A 24788-nucleotide genomic window follows, 5' to 3' on the forward strand; every position below is an offset into this window, starting at 1 on the left:
GTCCTCATGTTGTCTTCATGTTGTCCTCATGTTGCCCTCATGTTGTCCTCATGTTGTCCTCATGTTGCCCTCATGTTGCCCTCATGTTGCCCATACCACTGTGAACTCACTGTTTACTACCCCAGACATTTAGAAGTATGCCATGGTAGAACAGTATTTAAGGTCTAGTAAAATGTAAAATGAGAAATGAATCATTTATCAAATTACTTTTCTATTGCTTGAGCTCGACTAATTGATTAATTGGCTAAAGGTTGCAGCTTTACTCGTCTGTGTACAGTAAATAGATCAGCTGACTGACTCAGTTTGGCCCAAAGCCACAGTAGTGGCAAGTACTCAAGAACTCAAGTACTGTACTTGTACTTGTGCGTACAAAGTTGAGGTACTTTTACTTTTCTTTTCATGCCACTTTCTGCTTCTACCCTGCTACATTTCAGTGAGTTTTTTAAAACTTTTTTTTTAAACTTGACATTAATCTGACAGCTTTAGTTACTCTACAATTGCTCACAAAACACACGTAGTTTATAAAATACAACATTTTATCAGAATTTAAAATACTATAATGGCTTACAAGTCCAGCTGAAATGATCACTTAGTTGATTTTGACGGTTTGGATCCTTAAAAGTTTTAAAAATGGGAGGATTGTTATGCATTGATGCTTAAAGTGCTTTTCCTGATGATACTTGCATACCTTTACTTGACTAACATTTTCAATGCAGGTTCTTGGTATTTTGTATTTTTAAAGTGAGGTATTAGTACTTTTACTTAAATACGTTTAAATCGCTGCTTAAGACGCACCTGTTTGCTGTGGCTTTTAACCCTCGTTAACCTGGATTCGGATGTTTTAAAGGGTTGTTGTTTGTCTCCCTGTGATGTATTTTGGTTGGAGTGATTTCTACACTTGTTATTTATGTATTTCACATCAACCCCTGTTCAGCACTTTGGTCAACTGTTGTTGTTTTTAAATGTGCTATAGAAATAATATTGACATTAACATTGACTTAAGTAAAAGATCTGAATACTTCTTCCATCGCTTGTTAGTGCAGACGTGTCCTCCTTGGCTTATGTCAACTGCAATATAATCTTTATTGATCAAAGCATGGTTTCTTTCAGTACTTCCTCTGGGTTTGGGGTATGTTCTTGGGGGTTTCTCGGGTCAAATCTTTCCCGGTCCAATCAGAGAACAGAGGGAGTGTCTGAGAACGACGACGTTGAGGTTGTGCGCTAGATTGAGTTGTATCTCCGTTACGGCGGCGGAGAAAGAAGCGAGCGAAGACATTCGGCCCATTGTGGAAAACGCTGCCGAATATCCAGAAGATAAAGCCCAAGAAAGGACAATCTTTGCTGAGTCTTGTTGGGGGGCCATGAAGTTGTGGCCCTCCTCCCAGCGCGGTTTGGCGAAAGTTCGATTTTCCAGCTCCGTTAGTGGTGAAGGAGTTAGCCAAAGCTAGCGCTAGCGATGCTAAGCCAACGTCACGACCAGACGTTACCGATTGGTTACGGCAGATCCAGAGGGGCTCTGGGCAGATCCAGTAGTTTTAATCTTCAACAGAGGACCCGCCTTCATGGAAGTTAACACTGGTCAATGGAGAGAGGCCAGACTCTCTGGACTAATGAAATGAAATGGAGCATGCATGCTTTTTCCCAGCATTCCCTTTGACTCTCATTCCCACTCATTTTCACACAGTGGTCGACCAGAGAAACCACAGATATGACAAATACTCTCAACCAAACCACCGGAGTCGTAATGTTCACACGTGTGTGTGTGTGTTGTTGGTCTCTTCCTTTTGCATCAGAGTACAGCGAACTGTCACCGTCCCCCCAACGTGCTATTCAGATCCTAATTAAGTAAAAGTACTACTACCTTCCTGTACACATCTCTGTTACTGTTAAGTAAAAGTTCTGCATTGAACGTGCTGGTTAAGTAAAAGTACGTAATTATCATCAGGAAAATGTACTTAAAGTATTAAAAGTACTAAATGCAGAAAAATCCTCACATTTTAGAAACTGGAAACCAGCAGTTGTGTGTTTAATCAGAAATTTCAGCTAGACTTGTAGGTCTAAAGTATATATAATTTGGGGTAATAGCAAAAATCTTAATTGTTAAAGTAACTCCAGCTGTTATTAATTAATGTATCATCAGGAAAATGTACTTTTCCTGATGATACATGGAGGAAAAAGTACAATATTTCCCTCTAAAATGTAGTGAAGTAGAAGTAGAAAGTAGCATTGAAAGAAAAGACTCAAGTAAAATACAAAAATACAAGTACCTCAGCACTCATACTTAAGTGCAGTAGTTTAGTGAATGTACTCAGTTACATTGCACCGGTTTACAGACAGTTAATCAAACACATCTGATGGAAATCCTCTCCAGAGGAACCGTTGGGGGAAGTCGGTGGATGGATGAAGCTTTCGATGCTCGGTGTGCTGCCGTCCTGTCAGAACTGGTTGCCACTCCTTCACATGGTCTCCACACGCCTACTGTTGCCTAATCACCAAATCAACAGCCCGTCCAATTACACACATAGCTCCGGCGTGACGGAGAACGAGTCCAGCCGGTCTCGTGGTGAGATTCCTCCGCCGTCTTCTTTTCACTCGTATTGTGGAAATTGCAGCAAGATGCAGGAGACGATTTCTCACGTTGAGCACACAAAATGCCCGTTTATATCACAGGAAAACACAATTAACACAGAATAAGCCAAAATGGCTGCCTTGCCTTGCCTTGCACTACTCAACTTGCACACTTTGCACACTTTTTGTTGTCCTGAAAACACTTGGGAACACATTTCTGCTGCTCTTACATAACCGGCACCACTATGCTACCGCCTGACTTTTTTTGCACATTACATTGACTGTCGACAGTATGCATAATTGCACATTTTTAACTCAAATTTTTCTGCTCTTATTTTCCTCATGGTATATATCTTCTTATTTTTCCTTTTTTATATTGTTTACGTGAATGTTATGTTTGTCTGTGGACCAAATTGGTTATAAATGTCTTGTTGTCACCGTGGGATAGAGGGAAACGCAATTTTGATTTCTTTGTATGTTTTGACATGTGAAGAAATTGACGATAAAGCAGACTTTGACTTTGATAAGGCGCCGAGTCTAACGCTGACCCCATAACGACCCCACGTCATCACGCATTCCCAACATTTAAAGGGACATTACCTGCGGTGACTAAGGGCTGTAAATTACATGTCTGATCAAAAGGTGTGTGGAACCACCCTTAGCAACGTGGTGAATTATGTCCCATTCACTATAATATCATGAGAAGAGAAACCGGATTCAAACGTGCAGGTTGTTACATTCTCCATCCCCCACATTTTAAAGGGGAACTATGCAGTTTTTTTACTTTAATATACCTTAACTGAACAGCAAATGGCCCAAACTGGACAGCGCCCCTTTAAATCATTCTGCTATTTACTGCTTATTTGGTGTAGGATTTCTTCAACAACACTATCGATTACTTCAATGTCAATGGGGGAAAATGTCCACTGATATACCTGGAGATTAATATTTAGCAGTGTTGTTGGTGAGGGTGTAATTTTGGGTTCGACATTGGGATGGCGGGGGGGTTGAGATCTGCACTTTTGAGCAAATCAAACACTTAATTTACTGCATTATGGAGAAGTTTTCTGCAACAATTTGAGCCTTTTCCGCATTACGTTATGGTGCACATGCCTTATTTATGTTAATTAAATTATAATAATGTTTATCTAGGGGGGTGCACTGGCCAGTTTTGATTATTGGGGTGGTTGTGACCCCCCACACCCCCTGTAAGGTATGTCTATGGTAGTTGGTGTTTTTGGATCCATTTTGTGTTGCTGTTAGCTTAGCGTCAGGATCCCATTGGCTCCTTATTCTCACGTCTGGATCTACTTTTGTCTTGACTAAAGCTCAGTTTTTCGGGTCAGCAGCTTATAAGTCATGGGTTATGTACCCTGTTTAATAGAATATTTATTGTCATTATGCACAAGTACACAGTACCTGTGCAATAAGATTGAAGCAATCCCCTTAAAGTGTTGACACAAAAATATAAGACAAGAATATAAAATATCAAAAGTAAAAAAAGAATTACAGTGTAGGTAGTGCAGAGATAGGTAGTGCCCCCCCCCCCCCCCCCAGGGGGCTGGGGGGGGTGGGGGGGGGGGCAGTCCTGAGAGCAACTGTATGCATATATAAAAATGGCTTGAATACACACATATTGTGTGAAAGGAGATGAGTATAAAACAAATAGATAAATATATTGCACTGTAATGAAATGGTTAGGTACTAAGTAATATATACATTTGGCAAAGTAATGAAAAGGAATAGTTAAATAATAAATATTGCCCTGTATGAAATTGCACAGATTCCAGTGACCTTTGAGGTGTAATACACAACAGTGTAAGAGCATTGCACAGTCGGAGAAGTCGGGGAAGTCGGGGAAGAAACCAGGTGGTGAACACCACCACGCAGCAGCTCCACGCAGCAGCTTTTAGGCTTTTATTGTGTTGTTTGCCTGCAGACCAACAGAGAGCGGAGAGTTGTTATCCTCTCCGGCGGGCGCGGCTTTCAGAGTACAACGCGATGCGCTCTGTCTTTACACAGTCCTTTCATTCTTGGCTTCCTCGTGCAAAACCCAACCTCCTTGTTTGTCCCCGCAGAGCCGGTGTCTGGTGTCACCATCACGTCTAACGTGCCCGAAGCCGTAGAGCACAACAGCACCGTGGTCCTGAACTGCTCCGCCAAAGGCTCCTTCCTCAAGTTCGCCTGGCTCAAGGGCGACGCGCCCATCGTGGTCGGCAACCGCTTCACGGTGAAAGAGGTCAGTTTACACATGAATGATTAGTCTAGTTTGCTTAAAGTCTGACCCTCAGCCGGGGGGGGGATGGAAGATGTGTGGAATCTAGGACTGGATCCGAGTAATTGATAATAATTGATAACAATTGATGATAATAATTGTTCGATGGGCAGGTATTCGATTAAACATTTTGGGTTTTTAATGTTCATTGTTGTATTTCGAATCCCAGTTGGTCTTTTGTCATTCAGCTGCCGTTCATTCATTCATTCATTCATACATTCATCTGAGTTCTCAAAATCCAGTTCCTTCCTTTATCTGTTATTTCTTTATTTTTTTTCACATCACATTTTATAATTCCTTATGCAGAGTTTTTCATTTATTCATTTCTGCCACTCTAGCATTCATCCATTTGCACACTCAATCTATTTATCTAATTATATTCTCTTTGTTTTTGCATACACACGTAGGACTGCATAAAAAAAAAAACGTATGAAATGTGTCAGGAGATGTCAAGAGGCCATATACTCAAACAACAACAACAACAAAACAGCATTCATGTATTAATACTTGGTTGAAGTTTGCATGATGTTAAATATATAGAGGAGTCTGCACGGGTCTGAGTTACACATGATCTCTTTTTAATTGAGATGCAGATTGTAATATTTAAAAAAACAAATGTTTACAAACACATGGTTACAAAGCCCTGCTGGGTAGTTTTGGAAGTCTTTCTTTTCAATAATGTCTAACTTCCTGCTTGTGATTGACTTCCAGGCAGGACTGTCCAGTACTCTGACCATCACAGATGTTCTCAGGGGGGACCTGGTTGGACCCATCTACTGCACAGCTGCTAACCAGCTGCAGAACCAGAAGAGCGCCCCCTTCAACCTCACGGTCTACTGTAAGTACTGCACCCACATGGCTGGGCCCCGGTCAGACCCACGATTGCACGATGCAATATGCACAAGATGTTCACACATGCCCAGATGGAAATCCTGTTTTACCTTAATTTACCCGGCACGGTCCGTTCCACGGCCTAATACCACACAGCAATGACTCGCTAAGGGGAGTGTGCAGGAAACTGAAGGTCTGCAGTGACAGAAAGACTCAGACTTCATTCAACATGTATTTAAAATAGTGTATGTAACAACTCCTTTATTATTTTGGATTGGCAACCACGCAAACACCTTGTAATGCATGGCTTAAACTACATTAAAAAACATCTCAAAAATAACAATGTCGCCAAGGCATAATACTTGGGCGTCGATATGCGGTTTTGGATCAGTGACAATGAGTCCTCAATTTAAATATCTTTATAAAACAGACCGGCCGTGAACTGCATAATGAATAACATAAAATGTATATGCCGCCTGTTGTGCCGCCTGCCCGTCAAGTATTTCAACGCATGCGTGATACAAATAGTGTACGTATTTATGTGTACGTATTTATGTGCATGTGCACATCCCAGTTGGTCTTTTGTCATTCAGCTGCCGTTCATTCATTCATTCATTCATTCATACATTCATTCATTCATACATTCATCTGAGTTCTCAAAATCCAGTTCCTTCCTTTATCTGTTATTTCTTTGTTATTTTTTTTCACATCACATTTTATAATTCCTTATGCAGATTTTTTCATTTATTCATTCCTGCCACTCTAGCATTCATCCATTTGCACACTCAATCTATTTATCTAATTATATTCTCTTTGTTTTTGCATACATGCGTAGGACTGCATAAAAAAAACAACGTATGAAATGTGTCAGGAGATGTCAAGAGGCCATATACTCAAACAACAACAACAACAAACAATAACATTATGCGCATTTCAACGCATGCGTGATACAAATAGTGTACGTATTTATGTGTACGTATTTATGTGCATGTGCATATCGGATCGTGCAGTCAGCACAGGTCGCGTACCGACAGACCCCGACAAAACATAGCAACATGTTCGTTTATACTGAAACAGGGTGAGTTGAACACCCTGTTGCGTGCGCGAGCCCAATGCCTTTTTATTACCACGGGTGTCTATACAGTACACATCGCTGCTGATTGGGTATCAGCTCTGACACACCCACCAACCGAGAGAAAACACACACTAAAGCATGTAAACACCATTTTGAGATCGAACGTGCCCCCTGGTGTTACCTGGTGTGGGAACTCCTCCCACAGAGGAAGATGGAGCAGAACGAGTTGGTTAGCGTGAGCAGCGACAGCCACCACGACTCAAAGAACACTCCTTCAACTAAAAGTACCAAAAAATAACAACACTCAGATATGGATTAGTTTATTGTCATTCCAGCATGTGCGATAGATAACATGTCCAGTGTTTTAGCTAAAATGTGGCATGAACAAAACCTTAAACCAATCAATCATGCAGCAGTGAACTATTTAACAAATACACAATTAACCAACCATACCTGATACTGATATACTTGATATGGATCTTTTTTATTTCTTTATTGGGACTCAGATATTATCTAACTAACTAGCTAACTAACTAACTAACTAACTTACTTACTTACTTACTTACTTACTTACTTACTTACTTACTTGCTAGCTAACTAACTAACTAACTAACAAATGTACAGTTCATATAAACTTGTCAGTTCTCTCTAGTGGACAAACTCTGTAATGGAGACTACTTTAGACCTTTTATTATATTATATTTCCCCATTGATTAATCACCTCTCAGTCTAAATCCTGCATTGTTTGACACGCTGCGTTTCACTGAGTGAGCTCCACACCCGTCAGCCAAGAGAGAGAAGGTCAGACATGAGTCAGTCCCTGTCACTCCTCCACTCCTTCACTCCTCCACTCCTCCACTCCTTCACTCCTTCATACCCCTACAGATCATTGTTTTAAATAGTTTTACTGGTTTTCTTATAATCACATTCTCATTTATTACCGGATGCGTTCCTGTTTGAACTTTTAACCGGCTCGGTAGCCTCGTGACTCCTTTTGTTTAGATTGTGGTGTGTGTGTGTGTGTGTGTGAGTGTGTGTGTGTGTGTGTGTGTGTGTGTGTGTTTGCATGGTGCTCCCTCTCAGCTTGTACTAAAACCACACTGTGTACACAGCGGCCTGCACTTCCACTCCTTCCCCATGACTAACCTGAAGGCACTGAAACCACACCAACCGGTGGTTAACCCTGTTATTAATTAATCGAAAGCAGGGGGTGGTGTGTGTGTGTGTGTGTGTGTGTGTGTGTGTGTGTGTGTCTGTCTCTGTAAATATGTGTGTGTGTGTGTCACTGCTATTCAGATACAGTGACAACATGAAGATGTGCAATCATAATGCTTTTTCACAACATTTTTAAGTCTTCAGAAGGATTTAAAAAAAATAAAAGTAACAAAACAACTAGTTAGCCGAGCTTTCATTTATATCAAAGATTCAAGCTTCTAAATGTGATATTAATAACCTAGACCAGTCCTTTGACTCAGATGACCATGTTACTCTACATTGAAATATTAGTCACTGTCATGCACCTCTAAAAAATAAAAAAATATCTGAGTATCATCAGGGAAATGTACTTAGAGTGTCAAAAGTAAAAGTACTCAATGCAGACAAATCCTCCCATATTAGAAACTGGAAGCAATCCAAACAGTTGTGTGTTTAATGGTCTAATGTTATAATGTCTTATACCGTGGGCTAGTTTAATTTATAATGAAACATCAGATTTTATGAACTACAGTTTTAATGTTGATTAATGTGCTGGATTTGAATATTTCTCTGAAATGTAGCGGAATAGAAGTAGAAATTGGCATGAAAAGAAAAGACTCACTTAAGGTACAATTACCTCAAATGTGTACAGTTAAGTACAAGTGCAGTACTTTGGTAAATGTACTTAGTTACATTCCACCGCTGTTATCGTGATATTCAACCATGTTCAACATGTTTTGGTCATGTCGAGCTTCGTGTGGATTCCTTCAGCTTGCTGATGAAAATCACGACCACCATCTGAATTACACTAAAATTGAACTTTTTCCCTTTTTCATGCATTGCTGCTCCACAGACGGACCCGAAACGGTCACCATTACTCCTTCTCCTCCGGGCCTGGGTCCCGTCATCGGATCCCAGACCAACTTCAGCCTGTCCTGCTCGGCCACCTCCAATCCGCCCGCCACCTTCGCCTGGTACCACAACCGGGTGATGTTGGAGCACGCTGGTCCCGTCCTGACTCTGGAAGTCATACGTGCACATGGATTCGGGAGCAAAGAGGGAGAATACACATGCAGGGCCCAAAACGCAAAGACCGGTCTCGTCATCCCTTCTCCTGCCTTTTCCTTAGCTGTGATGGGTGAGTAACCTTTATTTATTTTATGTAGCTCCAGTACAAATACTGCGGCTGAACCATCTCAACAACAGAATGCCATGAAGTTGTTGACGGACATTCATGGCTCCAAGATGATGAATCCTAACTCTAGTGATCTACGGATTTCCCCTGTAGCGCCACCGCGAAGTTGACGACTAATACATGGATTGTCATGTAATTTGATGCAAAAGAAACCAAACAAAAACGGCAATTAATTCATTTCAATTTTATTCATAGGTTCCAATCATAACAGAAGTTGTCTAGGACTAGAGCAGTAGTCTAAGAAATATCCAGAATTTCCAAATACCCACTTTACAAAATACTTTCCATTATATTTTTTAACTGGCATAGGCTGAATAAAAGTATTTCCATCATAAATTGGTGCAAAAAAGTGTATCCAAATGCAGGAAATGGGAGGTAGACACCCAGAAATATGATTCATAATATCAATAGCAGTTGGCATGATGCACAGTGGCAGGTGTAGTAACAATAAAGATAATGGATCTATGACTAATACTATTAGTAGCAGCAGTGTGGGTGCAACCACAATCCGAGGACATTTAAGTAATCAAGTCAAAGAGTCCATGGTAGAACTTCAGACATTACCACATACAAGTCATGAAATACGTGTGACAGGGCACCTTTAAACATTCAAAAATCTCATAAAGGACAGTAAGAATTATGAAATAAATACTGTTAAGTACACAGTACACTAATACAATAGATTTTACAATTTTAGTCTGAGATTTAAGATTTAGGACGCACGCATTACATTGTAAATGTCCTTTTAAAAGCAGTAGCTCTGAAGAAATTCACTTATAGACTTCAAAACTCACATGTAACTTCAAATGACAACGACTGTACAATTAGGACTTTAAATAATAACTTGTACATGTGACACACATGTGAAATGTTTTATGGGCATATTTCATTTCAACAGCTGTGCATTTTGAACATTTTAGAAGTTCAGTTGAACTCCACCAACAGACCGAAACTGTCTTGTGTCAGTGACATACCTTCAAGGTAGGATACTGTTGACATGAGCTCAAAATAGTCCAACTACCTGCACACACACGCTGCGGCGACCCACAGCGGGTTTTCCTTTTTTAAACCGGTGAGGTGGGGAAACGTTGTGTAAGGTATAGAGAATTCTGCAGAAAGTTCAACATGAGCCTCCCTGGTCTGTCTGTAGTTCTGGAGGATGTTATTTTCCAGTTGGCTGCAGACTGTGTGTGTGTGTGTGGGTGTGTGTGGGTGAGTGTGTGCGGGGGGGAGGTCAAAAAAGGGAGTACTTTCAATATTGATTCATATGTCAGTTATTTCTCAGGTAACTGAGTCCTGAGTCATATTTACTTGTGTAAGGAGACAGGAATTTGACATTTAAAGTTAAAATGAACCTCGCATACTGTTCAAATATGTGTGACATCCAAGATCTGCTGTTCACAAATGTATTGGGAGAAAACCCTCTACATGGAAGAATGTTTTACAGCTCGGGCTATATTATATTATTATTTATTATACAAAATATTACATATTTACACATGTATAGTGAGCATTTTAGCTACAAGAATGTCCTCAAGGTTGATTCAAGTTCTATCTTACCTTAAACATCTCAGAGTTTCTGTCGCTTGCTGGTCTAGTTTCAGTTTTCTGGATCTGTCATTTAGTGTCGGCAGAGGAAAGAAAGAATCACACACACACACACGCACACACACACACACACACACACACACACGCACGCACGCACGCACACACACAAAACTTCTTTGAGAACACCTGAAGGCTGCAGAAAGAAGCTAAAAGCAGGAAAGGTGTGTGTGTGTGTGTGTGTGTGTGTGTGTGTGTGTGTGTGTGTGTGTGTGAGAAACCTGCTGGGTTGGAATTGGATGGTTTTACATTATACCCTGAAGAGTTTCTGTGTTTTCTTTCTGGATGACGACAGAGAGGAGGAGGAGGACGAGGAGGAGGAGGAGTTTGCATGAAAAAGGAAGTGCCATGAATGATAGGTGGAATATTTAAGCATGCAGGTTTTCAACTGTATTTCATCTATTCTAAGGATCTTCCACAGAAGATCTTAGGCTTATCTTGAGGAAACCCGATCCCACAGCTGTGAATAGATCAAAGTGTCTATCTCGTAGGCGGGTCTTACATATAAGGAGTGGTTTGAATTTAACACTGGATCACACACATAGATAAACTGACGTGTGAGGACAGGAAGAAAAGAATAAAAGAGGAGTTACTCTGATGTTCAGAGAGACACTTTGGGTACAAACGTGTGTGTGTGTGTGTGTGTGGCTATCTTCCTTGTTCAATAATTGACCAAAGCTGCATTTAATCTAAATCTATTGGACTCATCATACGTGCAGTCTCCTCCGTCATTTCCGGTTAAGAATCCCAGATATCGCTGATCCTTTTTATTTTTGGTTGACTCGAGCCGTTTGGCCGATCGAAACAGACACCGAGCACTGTAGTTCTCACAGTGACTTTTTAATGTCGTCTGTACAGTCAGGAGCCCTTCGTTCATGTCCTAAGGTGTTGATTTCATGTCGATTTGAGAACGGTTTCTCTGTTACATGTCTGTGTTGTCAAGCAACAGATTTGTAGCGCTAAGCTAAAAGAAGCTAAAAGAAAATATAGCTGAGTAGAACAAATGCAAAGATCAAAATTAAGCCTCTCTCTCTCTCTCTCTCTCTCTCTCTCTAATTAATGTACACAGATGCCATCTCAGGGGCTAAACTGAGCAGTCCGATCGCTAACCTCATTGCCGGGGGCAACAGCACGGCCAACCTCAGTTGCCAGGCGACGAGCGGCACCGTGAAAACCATAACCTGGCACAAAGACGGCCAGCCGCTCTCCGCCGGCGGCCGCCTCGTGTTCTTCGCCAACATGAGCTCCCTGATGATCAGCCCGCTGCAGAAAGAGGACAACGGCGAGTACAGGTGTCGGCTCGCCAACCCCATCCACTCCGTCGAAGCCTCCTACAAGATGGTGGTCAACTGTGAGTGTGTGTCTGTCCTGCTCGGAGACTTGGAGACTTTTAGTTTGCCTTCTTCGTTGGTAGCGTGGCTCGTACTCGACGCCTCGCACGCTAGACACGTGGCCATCGGTTGTACGACGTGTTCATCCGACAAAAAGCAATTCAAGTCCCTCCAATGTTGTCGTGTTGAGTTGATTCTGAACCAATCAGCTATGAGATCAGCTGGGTGCTGGGCGTTTCCCAGCATGCCCTCGGTCTTGCGGTCGGTGTAAAGTAACTGCGTCGCCTGGCTCCCAAATCTTTTATTTCAATCAATCAATATATCACATGAATACACATCAACATAAATGGTAAAAAAAATGTCACCCTAGTTCATGCAGTGCCATATTAACCTGTTGATGATAAATTCTGACTGAAAAGGTTTAGGTTGACGCATTTGCTTATTAAACCCTTTTTACCTTCTATTTAATTATTATTTTCTTAGGTCCCTCAGGATATTATCAATTTTATAAAATGTATTTGCATTAATTTCTCTGCATTTTTATATACATGTTGTCACACATATGTGCAGAAAACAATAAAAAAAACTCGCCATTAAACATGATCTTAATGCACTTTACAATTAAAAGAACACATAATACAGATAACACACAGCAACCAAACCTAGAAATCATAAAACAATATAAAGCCAGCAACATAAAAACGTTGTTGATTGCCGCTGTGATTGGCTGTAATATAATGATTAGAGGCGGGTTTTTAACCTAGATTTTAAGATCTAAAAAGCTTCTTTTAAGGCGTTGCCGGGGTTTATAGTTTTACATTGGGAGGTATTTGTCCTGGCAGTGATTTTAATTTCAAACCTCTTTTATTGCCAGAACTCATTCATAAGACCATAAAAATGCTTCATGTTCAAACACAAAGCAATAAGCGCATGTGTGGATGCAATGAATATTGTTGAGTACACAGACACAAAGGAATGGACTCTGAAATGCAGTATTATCAAATAGTAGCGACAGTAAGAGGAGTGGCATCCTTCTAAGTCCCGCGTTGCCAGACCCTTGTTAACCCTAACCCTAACCCTAACCCTAACCCGAACCAATCGAAGTCGTTGGACAGATAGTCTAGCTAGCTGTCTGGATTTACCCTGCAGAGATCTAAAGGAGCGGGTAACCACAGTCCTGATAGATCCACCGGAGGTTAGACCACCAACACAAAGGAAGAAGAAGGGGACCGACATCCTTGCCAAAAAATGAGGGATATCCGGCAGAATTTCCCGCGCTAACGGAGTAATCCCGGAAATGTAAAGTCGTCAATATAGACTACATCCTTCTGCACATTTCGTACGTACGGCACATGCATCTAGGACTAGAGCAGTGGTGTAGTCTACGTGATACGCAGGTATACACAGTATACCCACTAAGAAATATCCAGGATTTACAAATACTCACTTAACAACATACTTTCCCTTATATTTTTGATGTATTTTGTCATCTGTTTTTCTTCACATATGCTAAATTAAAGCATTTCCTCCGTGAATTGGTGCATAAAAGCGTATCCGAATGCAGGAAATGAAGTTGTTGATGCTCAGAGTGCGTGCGGAGGGACAGATGTGGAGCAGAGACACCGTGTGAAATGAAAGCCCAGCTTCATGCAGATGATGAACCCTCTCTTCTTTCTGTTTTGCCCCCAGACGGTCCTGAAAAAGCGGAGGTGAGCGGTAAAGCGGCCGTTGAGGTGAACGACAACGTGGTCTTCACCTGCTCTGCTCAGTCCATCCCCCCCGCCAACTTCACCTGGAAGTTCAACGGCACGGACACCGGTGTCAGGACGGCCCAGTTTCGGCTTGAGATGGCGTCCGCCAAAGACATCGGGAAGTACACATGCGAGGCGAACAACGCTGTCACTGGCAAGACCGCCATGTACACCCACAGCCTGAACGTCCAAGGTAAGATCCACGGCTGTTGCCTGGATACCCTAACTTCATTTTTTAACCACTAGTTAGTGGTCAAGTTATCTCGAGACGCTTTACAGATAGAGTAGGTCTGGACCACACTCCAAGGACCCAACAGGTCTAGTAGTTTCCTCCAGAGCAAGCAACAGTGCGACAGTGGCGAGGAAAAACTTCCTTTAAGCCAGAAACCTGGGACAGACCCAGACCCAGACCCAGGCCCAGACCCAGACCCAGGCCCGGGCCCAGACCCAGACCCAGACCCAGGCCCAGACCCAGACCCAGACCCAGGCCCAGACCCAGACCCGGGCCCAGACCCAGACCCAGGCCCAGACCCAGACCCGGGCCCAGACCAAGACCCAGGCTCTTGGTAGGCGGTGTCTGACCACCGGTTGGGGTTAGAATGAAGAGTGGCAATAACAGTCCCAAATAATAGTAGTTTGTAGTAGTTCTTTGCAGTAGTTCATGGCGTAGCAGGGCACTGTGGGCCCAGCAGGACGAGTACAACGTCCTGATGGCAAATGACTCAAAGAGTAGGTGAGGTGTAAACTCTGTGATTTTACACGACAACAATACTTGTCTTATGTCATCGCACAGACACAAAGAAACCGGTTCATGACTCAGCAGCAGTTGTCATCTGTTCTTTTGTTAATGGCATTTAGCCAAGGTGTTGTTGCTTACTACATAACTTGTCCAATACTTCATGAAAGAAAACCTCCTAAACCACTGACAATCCTTGCAAGGACATTCACTGTAATGCTACTTATTATTATTGTTATTATTATGCATGCTATTAGGCTACATGTTAATGCATGTTAACAGTCCAGCTGAGAGATACCATGACAGAATAGTTTTAAAACCGACTTAATTTCAGACTAAGGGCCCTATTTTCACGATCTAAGCACACGGCGTGAAGCGTCCAAATCCACTTTGGCTAGATTTTGACGGCGGAAAAAATGGTTGTACTTCGTGTCTTCATTAATCATAGGTGTGTTTAGGCGTAACATGCATTCAGCCAATCAGAGCGTCATCTCCCATTCCCTTAAAAAAGCCTGGCACGTTTGTACCTTGGCACACAGCTATGAAGATGGTGGATTTGCACCGTCATATTTTGATATGTAATGTCATGTTTTATAAAACATGAAGTGGCTATTAAGCATGGCAGCAGTTTGCACACAATATTTTACCTGTTTTAGTCGATTTACAGACAACAGCCGGAATCCTACTACAATGCATCATTGTGTTGGTTTTAAATTGAATTTATGTTACTTTCTTACTCAGCAGGTGTTTATAAATCTCTTTTTGTTTTTATAGACCAAGGGACGTTGCAGGAAGGTCTTTCAGACGGAGCCATCGCTGGAATCGTCATCGGCGTCCTCCTCGCTCTTGGTCTCGCCATCGGCCTGCTCGTGTACTGCAGACAGAAAGTACCGTAAGTACTCTGCTTTTCTAAACCCGTGTTCTGGACATGCAGCAAATACCATGACCAAATACCTCAATATCGGTAATGCGCCGGTATTGTAGGCTTGACAACTGGTGCTTACAAAACATAATTTACACAATGAGACTTTTGAGAAATAGTCATAATTTTATATATATATGTGTGTGTGTGTGTGTGTGTGTGTGTGTGTGTGCGCGCTGCATATGGCGTGTGTGTGTTATCTGACACACACACGCGTAAGTCTGTAAGTGTGCGTTGTGTATCAAATCCCCTGTGTTCTTTGTTTGTGTGTTTGTGTGTACTGTATTCCTGTCAGACACTTAATGACCGTGTAGGAAATTCTCTTCATTCCTCTCACGCCTTGGCGTCTTGAAACATGTTCGACCAATGCTCTCACACGGCTTTACACACACCAGCAAACACGCACACACACACGCTGCCACGCCTTTTAACACAAACACTCACATAATCACCATAATTCACAACTTCTCGTCTATGTTTCAGGCTTAAAAGATGAGGTTTTTTATGTTTTTATTCTTGACCGCAGGCTTGTGATTTTATTCACGACATCTGGCTTGTGATGAGATGATTTATTTGAGAATGATAAAATTGACATGATTGTTAAAAATGTGTACATGTGCAGGGCTGCAGACTTAAGCTATTGTACTCAGACTGCAGTCGCCAAAACCTCAATATTTAAGACTTTAGTTTTAAGTTTAAGAAGAAATCCTGGAACAGTACAACTGTGACAGGAACCCTTTTTTTTAAAGGCAACATTGCTTGAACCTTGAAGCGGCCATTTTTATAAAGTAAAACTTCAGATAATGAGCTGACTTTGAGGTTTTGCAGTAACGGACAAAAGAGCAGCGGAGTAGTAACGTTATGAGGAAGAGAGCTAGCCGCTAAATGAGTCAACCATCGCCACGAGTAACCGCTTTATTCAATGTGTTTTCTGTGAAGAATGTGGCGAGGGGAGTTAGCAAGCTATCGTTAGCCAACTTACACCGACTTGCTGGTACCAGCGGGCTTTAGCGGTCTGCTAACACACTGCTGCTGGGTCTAACGTTAGCGGTCTGCTAACACACTGCTGCTGGGTCTAACGTTAGCGGTCTGTTAACACACTGCTGCTGGGTCTAACGTTAGCGGTCTGCTAACACACTGCTGCTGGGTCTAACGTTAGCGGTCTGCTAACACACTGCTGCTGGGTCTAACGTTAGCCGTCTGCTAACACACTGCTGCTGGGTCTAACGTTAGCGGTCTGCTAACACACTGCTGCTGGGTCTAACGTTAGCGGTCTGCTAACACACTGCTGCTGGGTCTAACGTTAGCGGTCTGCTAACACACTGCTGCTGGGTCTAACGTTAGCGGTCTGCTAACACACTGCTGCTGGGTCTAACGTTAGCCGTCTGCTAACACACTGCTGCTGGGTCTAACGTGAGCGGTCTGCTAACACACTGCTGCTGGGTCTAACGTTAGCGGTCTGCTAACACACTGCTACTGGGTCTACCGTTAGCGGTCTGCTAACACACTGCTACTGGGTCTAACGTTAGCGGTCTGCTAACACACTGCTACTGGGTCTAATTTTAGCTGTAAAATATGACCTACTTTTTCGTGTTATGTTCCATTTTGTGATGCCCAACAACATCAAATTCAACGGGTATCAGTTTAACAACATCAACAAGCAAATTTGCACAAATTCGTTGGAAAATGAATCCTGAAACACATACTTTAGAGCAGCAGTTACAGTCACATGATGCAACAGAGCGTGACGAGCTGCAGCAGATTACATCTTTTTACACTGGAAGATTCTGCACCCCAAACATTGGCACTGATGCAGTCATGCATCACATCCTGTAAGATTTCAACATCCTGCGGCGCGCAGCAGGAGGCCGCAGTCCGGAGTCAGAGACGGGCGGAGCCTCCGACGTGCCAACACGTTTGAGTGGCAGCTCTGACATGAAGTTGTTCAGGCAGTTTGTCAACTGGCGTCGCAGGTAAATGTAAATCCCAAGATGTTTACCTTTCTCTTCTCCATCGCCATTCTCCTTTCACACCTCTCTTCCTCTCAGAATCAGAGTCGATGTTAGTGGCTCTGCTGAGGCAGCGCGAGGTGGCGACGTCCTCCAGGGAGGACAGCGAGCGTCCTCGTCTCCTTCCTCTTTTCAGGGAACTCACGCTGGACAACAGATAGTCTTACTGTGCAGACAACGGAGGGGACGCTCTGCTTGGTCTCTCTAGTATTCCCACACAGGTACTCTTTGGACGGTGTTTATCCCATCCTGTGACGGGCTCTTTGCATGGGTAGAAACCGGAAAAGATGCTTGTCTCCTCCAAAAACAAAACAAAGCACTACGTAGGTGTCAGGTTCATGCACCTAAAACAGAGAAGAGACATGAGAGTTATTAGGGTGTATACTCGCGAGGAGAACGGACAGAGATGTACTCAGTTACAACCTCCAACCGCTCTGAGTATTCTCTGCCGTTCCCTCTCTTTTTATCTCATTTAGGACGTCCCCTAGTTACAGTAACGATGTTGCTCTAAGGCAGTGGTTCTCAAACTTTTTCACCTCAAGACCCAAAAGAGAAATTTGGTGTCTCCCCGGGACCCAAATTTACAAAAATACACCATGAATCATTGTAACGTCTACATTTTTAAACTGTGGACAAAAGACGGAACAAACCATGCATTTAAATGTATATGAAGTATATTTATTCCATTATAAAAGTAAACAAAAACAGAAAAGGTCTCTATTCTCCTTTCTGTGTCTCACCCCTTCCTCAACTCATTTTCTCATCCCCTCCTAGGATGAGAGAGGAGAGAGAGAGTAAAGCCCCCCCACAGCATCTGAGCTGAACAGACCAGTGTAAAAAGAACGCTCATTCACATAAGATTGAGATGCATTTTACTGCCAATTGGTGACCCAATAAAACGGGTCTGCGACCCATTTTGGGTCCTGACCCTAAGTTTGGGAAACATTGCTCTAAGGGATGGGTGGGGTAAAACAGCAACAACAAGCTTGGATTCTTCTAGAAACACTAAGCATAGACTTTTCTACAAAAAGGCTGCTGACAGTGCCTCTAAAGATCAATAATATGTGTGAATTTATCCGCTTTTCTGCGGTTAGATCGCAGCTCATCTCAGGCTCTCTGCTGGGTGAGTCTAGTTCTGCAGGCCACGCTCTGCAAGTTTCCTGTTTCTGCAGACCCTTCACGCTCTGCAGCCTTGCAGCTTCCTGTTCTGCAGACACATACTGTTGAACACCTTACTAGTTCATAAAAAGGTTTTTAGCACACTTGTACTGAATGTGGGCCTTTAATAATGATCCGAGTAAATATGAGATGACTTTATGTACAATTTATTCCAAGAGTAGGATTTGAGCAAAATTAAAATGCCTATATTTAACATGACAATGTATTTCAAAATGCGTGTCACATATGTCTTCATCAGGGTCATTGTCTACTTTTACCACGATATTACACTCCGCATTCACTTCATACTTTGCAAAAAGACCGTTGCTCTGTCTGGCGCTTAGTGCCTGTAATTGGTCTAAAGAAATGCCAATAAGCCAGAGCACGTTTTTCTCCCATCTGGGGTGGACTAGCCAGACCCTATGCGAGACTAAATCTAAATCAATTGTACACTGTCTTGTTCAACGTCTATCCGTGGACATGTTGCTTTTGTGTTTCTATGCACAAAACAACTGGAAAGTGTGTTGCTATCAGCTGGTAATGCTAGCAATGGCTCACATAGCTCGAGCTAACCCCACAATGCCAAAATCTGCCTTCATTCCCAGCTCCAGCTTCCCATTTCCGAGGGGAATGGAACACACTATTAGTCTTCACCTTTTGACCAAACCTGCCCCTCACCCCTTCCACTTCCTCTTTAACAAACTCTGCAGTCAGTCAAGCAAGAGGCGGTGATCAGGTCATCAGGTGTCAGGTGTTGTTTGGCTGCAGAGCACCTTTGGGGCCCTCGGGATGGTTGGCTCGTCTGTCGTCCTGTCACTCTATCTGCCCGGCTGTCATCGACACTGTTAGCAGGTGTCAACACTGATAACAGGAAGCCTTTGTTCTTTTTGTGCGTTGTTGGTGGAGGTCTAAGGTCTGTGTGTCTTTGACGGCTTCAGGCGGTGGTTTGGGGTTTCATTTCCAGATGTTTGCAGTGACTTGAAGCCTGAGAGACCCACGGAGGTTTGGTTAGGGCTGCACAATAAATCAATGATCTCTGTGGTTTTTAATCGTCATCGCATTATCAAATGGCCAACACGCCGCTAAAGACACAGAGATCAGAGATGTGTTTATGTTAGTTGAAAGAAAACGGCACTTTGAAATACTAAGAGGTCATTTTAGAGGTGCCTTTTATATTCAATTTGATGTTCAACAAAAGAATGTTAGTTTGTTTTTTAAGCAAGTTGTGGCATTTAAGCAGAAAACTGAAATCATCAGAACTGGGGACACTTTAATATGTTTCTTTATTGCTTTATTTCTTTATTATTTAAGTAATATTGTCAATATGATAGCCAACAACACCAAGGCATGCTTTCTTAAACTCCTGCAGCACCTGAATATAGCAGGTCGCCTCGGGGGGGTTGTTGTTTTATCAATTAATATTAACACAGAGCCTGAAGGGGAGGAATAAGAGAGAAGAAGTCAGTCAAAGAGATAAGAAGACTTTAAAATGGGGCTGCACAATATAAGGAATAAAGGGAGGGATAGATAGATAGATAGACAGACAGATAGATAGACACATATATAGATAGATAAATAGATAGATAGATAGATAGACACATAGATAGATAGATAGATAGATGGATAGAGAGATGGATGGATGGATGGATAGATAGATAGATGGATAGATAGATAGATGGATAGAGAGATGGATGATGGATGGATAGATAGATAGATAGATAGATGGATAGAGAGATGGATGATAGATAGATAGATAGATAGATAGATAGATAGATAGATAGATAGATAGATAGATAGATAGATAGACACATATATAGATAGATAGATAAATAGATAGATAGATAGATGGATGGATGGATGGATGGATAGATAGATAGATGGATAGAGAGATGGATGATGGATGGATAGATAGAAAGATAGATAGATGGATAGAGAGATGGATGATAGATAGATAGATAGATAGATAGATAGATAGATAGATAGATAGATAGACAGATAGATGGACTTCATAAATCCCAAATTGGGAAATGACTCACTATTATAATACACATTATAATATAAGTTAAATAAGACATTAGAGTGTGGTTAGTGTCTGCGGTTTTCAGTATTCTGCTTTAAAACAACTAATTACTTGCTGATCCCTAATTAATCATTTCCAACCTTCTTTTATTAATCAGCTTTAATTGAACATAAAATGCACCACCAAAGAAGAAGGACAGGTACATTGCGTACATTCTCCACTCGTGTGAGACACGTCCGAAGGGCAGAGGCGTGTAAACCAACAGCTTCGGGGGGGTTGAGACACACAGGATGCCGTCAGCAGACAGACGCCCAGGGCAGAACTACAGGTGTACTTCCTGCGTTATTTCAGTGGTTTAAACAGCCGAACATGTCGTTAAGTCTAAACTATGCGTTGGCTCCGGTTGACATGTTTTCATTCATAAAACACGCCTTTTCCGAGAGAAATTATGTCCCAACAAAACAATGTCCTTGTACGGAAGGTGACAAAACAGAAACCGGTTCTCTCTAGTTTCCAATAACACGTTCACCTGTTGCATGGCTCCAGGGCCTGAAGTCAACTCTTTGGACCGCGGTGGCAAGTGGTCTGGTGTTTCTTTCAGGTCCTTGTTGGAAAAGGATACAGAAATCCAAATCTAGATAAGCAAGCAGGAGCCCGTATGAACAGGAAGCAAAGAAGCAGATTCAACAGAGTGCAGATAAAGTCTCATCAGACCGCAAAACATGCTGATCCGTGTCCGGAAGGGATCTAACTTTTTTTATCAGTTGGATGCTTTTGCCACAGCCCGTAGATTATGTGCTAGCAGTGAAGGAAGTAAATGAAAACACAGGTTAGTCATCTGCAGCTCACTGGTATTTACAGCAAAGAGTGGGAGAAAGATTTAAGATCATCAGCATCTTTATGTTGGTAGTTGTGCTTTTAAAATGAGACGTTAGACGTTACATTGCTCAACTGTGTGTGGGTGTGTGCATGAGTCTGTCTGTCTGTCTGTCTGTGAACGTTAAAAAGCCCTCGGCCATAGATCACTGACAGCACACACACACACACACACACACACACACACACACACACACACACACACACACACATCGAACGTGGCCTTGTCTCCCATTGTCGCCTCCATGCAGAGCTTATGTAAGTGGCCTGAAGTACATATATTTGTGTACAGCAGGGCGTGTGTGTGTGTGTGTGTGTGTGTGTGTGTGTGTGTGTGTGTGTGTGTGTGTGTGTGTGTGTGTGTGTGTGTGTGTGTGTGTGTGTGTGTGTGTGTGTGTGTGTGTGTGTGTGTGTGTGTGTGTGTGTGTGTGTGTGTGTGTGTGACACTGATTAGCTGAATACAGTTGAAAGAACCCACCAGTAGGACTGTTAAGCCGCTGCTACATAATACTGGGTACTAGTACTTTCAGGACTTCTCGTTTATGTGCGTTTTGCTGCTAATAAAGAACTGGAACCGGAAGCTTTCAGAGCTTTCAGTCACATCTCCTGGTCTTCATTCAGCAAGTCCGGCGGGCTCGGGTGTCGTCACGCGGGTAACCATGATAACTGTGTCTGTGTAAACATGGTCTCCGTCTGCTGACCTCCAGTCATCGGTTCTGGTCTGGTTCCCGGACAGCTGATGACTGTAAACTGTTCCATTGGCATTGTTGTTTCAACAGGACTCCGCTTCGTAGATAACGTTATCTTTTAAATCTAAATTTGGATTGTGTTGTGTTGATTATGTCAGGGGGAGCCTGCTGGCTTTGAAGTGAGCGCTATGGACTCCTTTGGTCCTAAAAAAGGACAACCTAACTAAATCCAAGTCACCAGACTCCTTTGACAGAAATAGGAATTGTACCTTGCTGGTCTAGCACAGCCTCGATCCTTCAGTTTGTTATCTTGTGACTTCTGAACATGGCGACCACAGCGGTGACTTCCAAGGTTTAGCTTCTGAGCTGTGATTTCACAGCTAATGTTGACTCAGCATGTGTTAGCATTAGCATTTTTCATATATTAATATGCTTACTGGGATCACCTACAGTATGTCACTTTTTTTTTGCCATAGCTGAGTGGTTGTTTCCATTTGAAAAACCTGGAAAAGATGATAGATAGATATTTTTTATTATTGATCCCAAAAAAATGTGAAATTACAGTGTTACAGCAGCACACGAAATATACATACATACAATCTACATGAAATAATAATAATAATAATAATAACAAAATATAAGAATAAAATATAAGAATATAAGAACACATTTTTAAATATATACAAGACGGGAAAAACAAAATGTGCAACTGTTTAAGTATGCTAAATGTAAATGAACCAATCATGTCGGTTGCCTTTATTACAATATAGTGGTGTCTCAGAGTCTCATCCAGCAGATGCAGATGGAGTCGGTCTTCAACCTAAGCATGAGTTTTATTTTTTCAAGATTATTATTTGGGCATTTTAGGCCTTTGTTTATAGGACGGCTGAAGACATGAATGGGGTAAGAGAGAGGTGCGAATGCAGTGGTGATGGCTAGTGATACACAGGTTAATGCAGTATACCCCCCAAGAAAGCTCCAGGGTGTATACTGTGTATACTATACTGTATATACAGTACAGTATATACAGTATAGTATATACAGTGCAGTATACCCTCTCCAACACATTAGACTACACCACTGGGGTAATGAGATGCAGCAAAGGGCCGCAGGTTGGAGTCTGATAAAAATAATACAACTTTGTGTTTTCTTTTCTGCTGACTGTCACTTTAAAATAGTTTGTTCTAAGACGTGTAGTGTCAGTAGAGATGCCGGTTGACTCTTTGACTGTTGGAGACATTTGCATGTTTGTAGCGGGGGGGGGGGGGGGGGGGGGGGCGAGAGAACAGACACTTAGGTTGGATTCCTGTTTCCTTCGGCTCACATTACCCAGTGTCTACATTTATCCATTAAGCACACTCTTTGAATCTTGAAGGCAAATTGGCATAAAAACCAGCCCGACTTCAGCCTGTAATTTACTTGATGTGTTCATTCGGGGGTTGTTTTGACTCTTGAGATTAAAAAAAAAAGCTTTGTTTTGAAATAATTACAGGGAACTGATGAATATATGTCGTTACTGCTGAGATACATGTATGTTGTTGGTGTCAGTAACCCTCAGTGTGGGGATTTTCACAATGTTTGACTCTTTCAGAAACAGCTAAGTGATAATTAACTCATTTCACATTAATTCTTTTCTTTATTGAGATCCAGCAGCAAACCAGTCAAATACAATCATTCAAACTAAAAGGACTAAAGATCCTACAAAGGCCTCGATCTCCTCTCGACGCTGCGTACAGTAAAAACAAGCTGCCAGCTGGGAAAAACCCATTCATGTCACACCCCTCAGTCATAATTACAAGTTACATATTGAGGAATTTCTTCTGCAGGCTCCAATCCTGCAGGAGTAGCTCTGCTCCACAGATGCAGGAGCAGATGACAAACCAGCCACCAGAGAGCTTTTATCCACAGTAACGCACAAAGATCTTCTAATGAGACGTGACAAATGTTTGCTACAGCTTGTTTTTGGAGTCATTTTGAGGACTATTTTAATTCCAAAGGCCAAGGGAACTTTATCAGGATGCATAGTATCCTGATCCATGGAATAACTAGTCTTTAAAAATAGAAATCTGCCTGCTTCTATGGGAATTTAACATATGGGGGTGTAATCATATGCCCCCTGTATTTATTTATTTATTTATTTAGGATACATTATTTAATTGCAAAGAAAATCTGTGTCTTTAAAGGTTGGATTTTTCTTATTTTTTTTAATTAAGGCATTAAGATCAATTTCCAAAAGTTGATTTTGTTTGTATTCATCTTTTTAGTCAACTTTAGCCCGGGTTCATACTGTACACCTATGAGCACCACTGTATTTGTGAAAGAACAAAGTTTTTTTTTTTGGAGCTTTAAACCAAAAAAACACATTATACTCTCAAAGTTCAAAGTTCTACATGTTGTTGTTTGTGTTTATTGTACTGTAAATTATGTAAGAAATCATATCAAATGGTATTAAAACATTAAGACACATAAGGAAAGCAAGAAGAAAAAAAACATAACATATGTACATTACCACTCATACCATAAACCAAAGTAATATAAAGGGGGGGGGGGGGG

General features: G+C 41.9%; 1 protein-coding gene across 1 annotated transcript in view; it reads left to right on the plus strand.

Moving 5' to 3' along the window:
* The window catches only part of si:ch211-264f5.6 (carcinoembryonic antigen-related cell adhesion molecule 2), a 32345-nt gene that overhangs the window by 5212 nt on the left and 2345 nt on the right, over positions 1 to 24788 (plus strand). Inside the window, exons 3-8 of the mRNA XM_034891553.1 lie at positions 4647 to 4807; positions 5555 to 5681; positions 8797 to 9081; positions 11813 to 12094; positions 13764 to 14018; positions 15336 to 15453. Of these exons, the coding sequence (XP_034747444.1) occupies positions 4647 to 4807; positions 5555 to 5681; positions 8797 to 9081; positions 11813 to 12094; positions 13764 to 14018; positions 15336 to 15453 (1228 nt within the window). The remainder of the gene's footprint in view (positions 1 to 4646; positions 4808 to 5554; positions 5682 to 8796; positions 9082 to 11812; positions 12095 to 13763; positions 14019 to 15335; positions 15454 to 24788) is intronic.

This window comes from Etheostoma cragini, chromosome 14 (genome assembly GCF_013103735.1).
Source record: "Etheostoma cragini isolate CJK2018 chromosome 14, CSU_Ecrag_1.0, whole genome shotgun sequence".
NCBI classification, from domain to species: Eukaryota; Metazoa; Chordata; class Actinopteri; order Perciformes; family Percidae; genus Etheostoma; species Etheostoma cragini.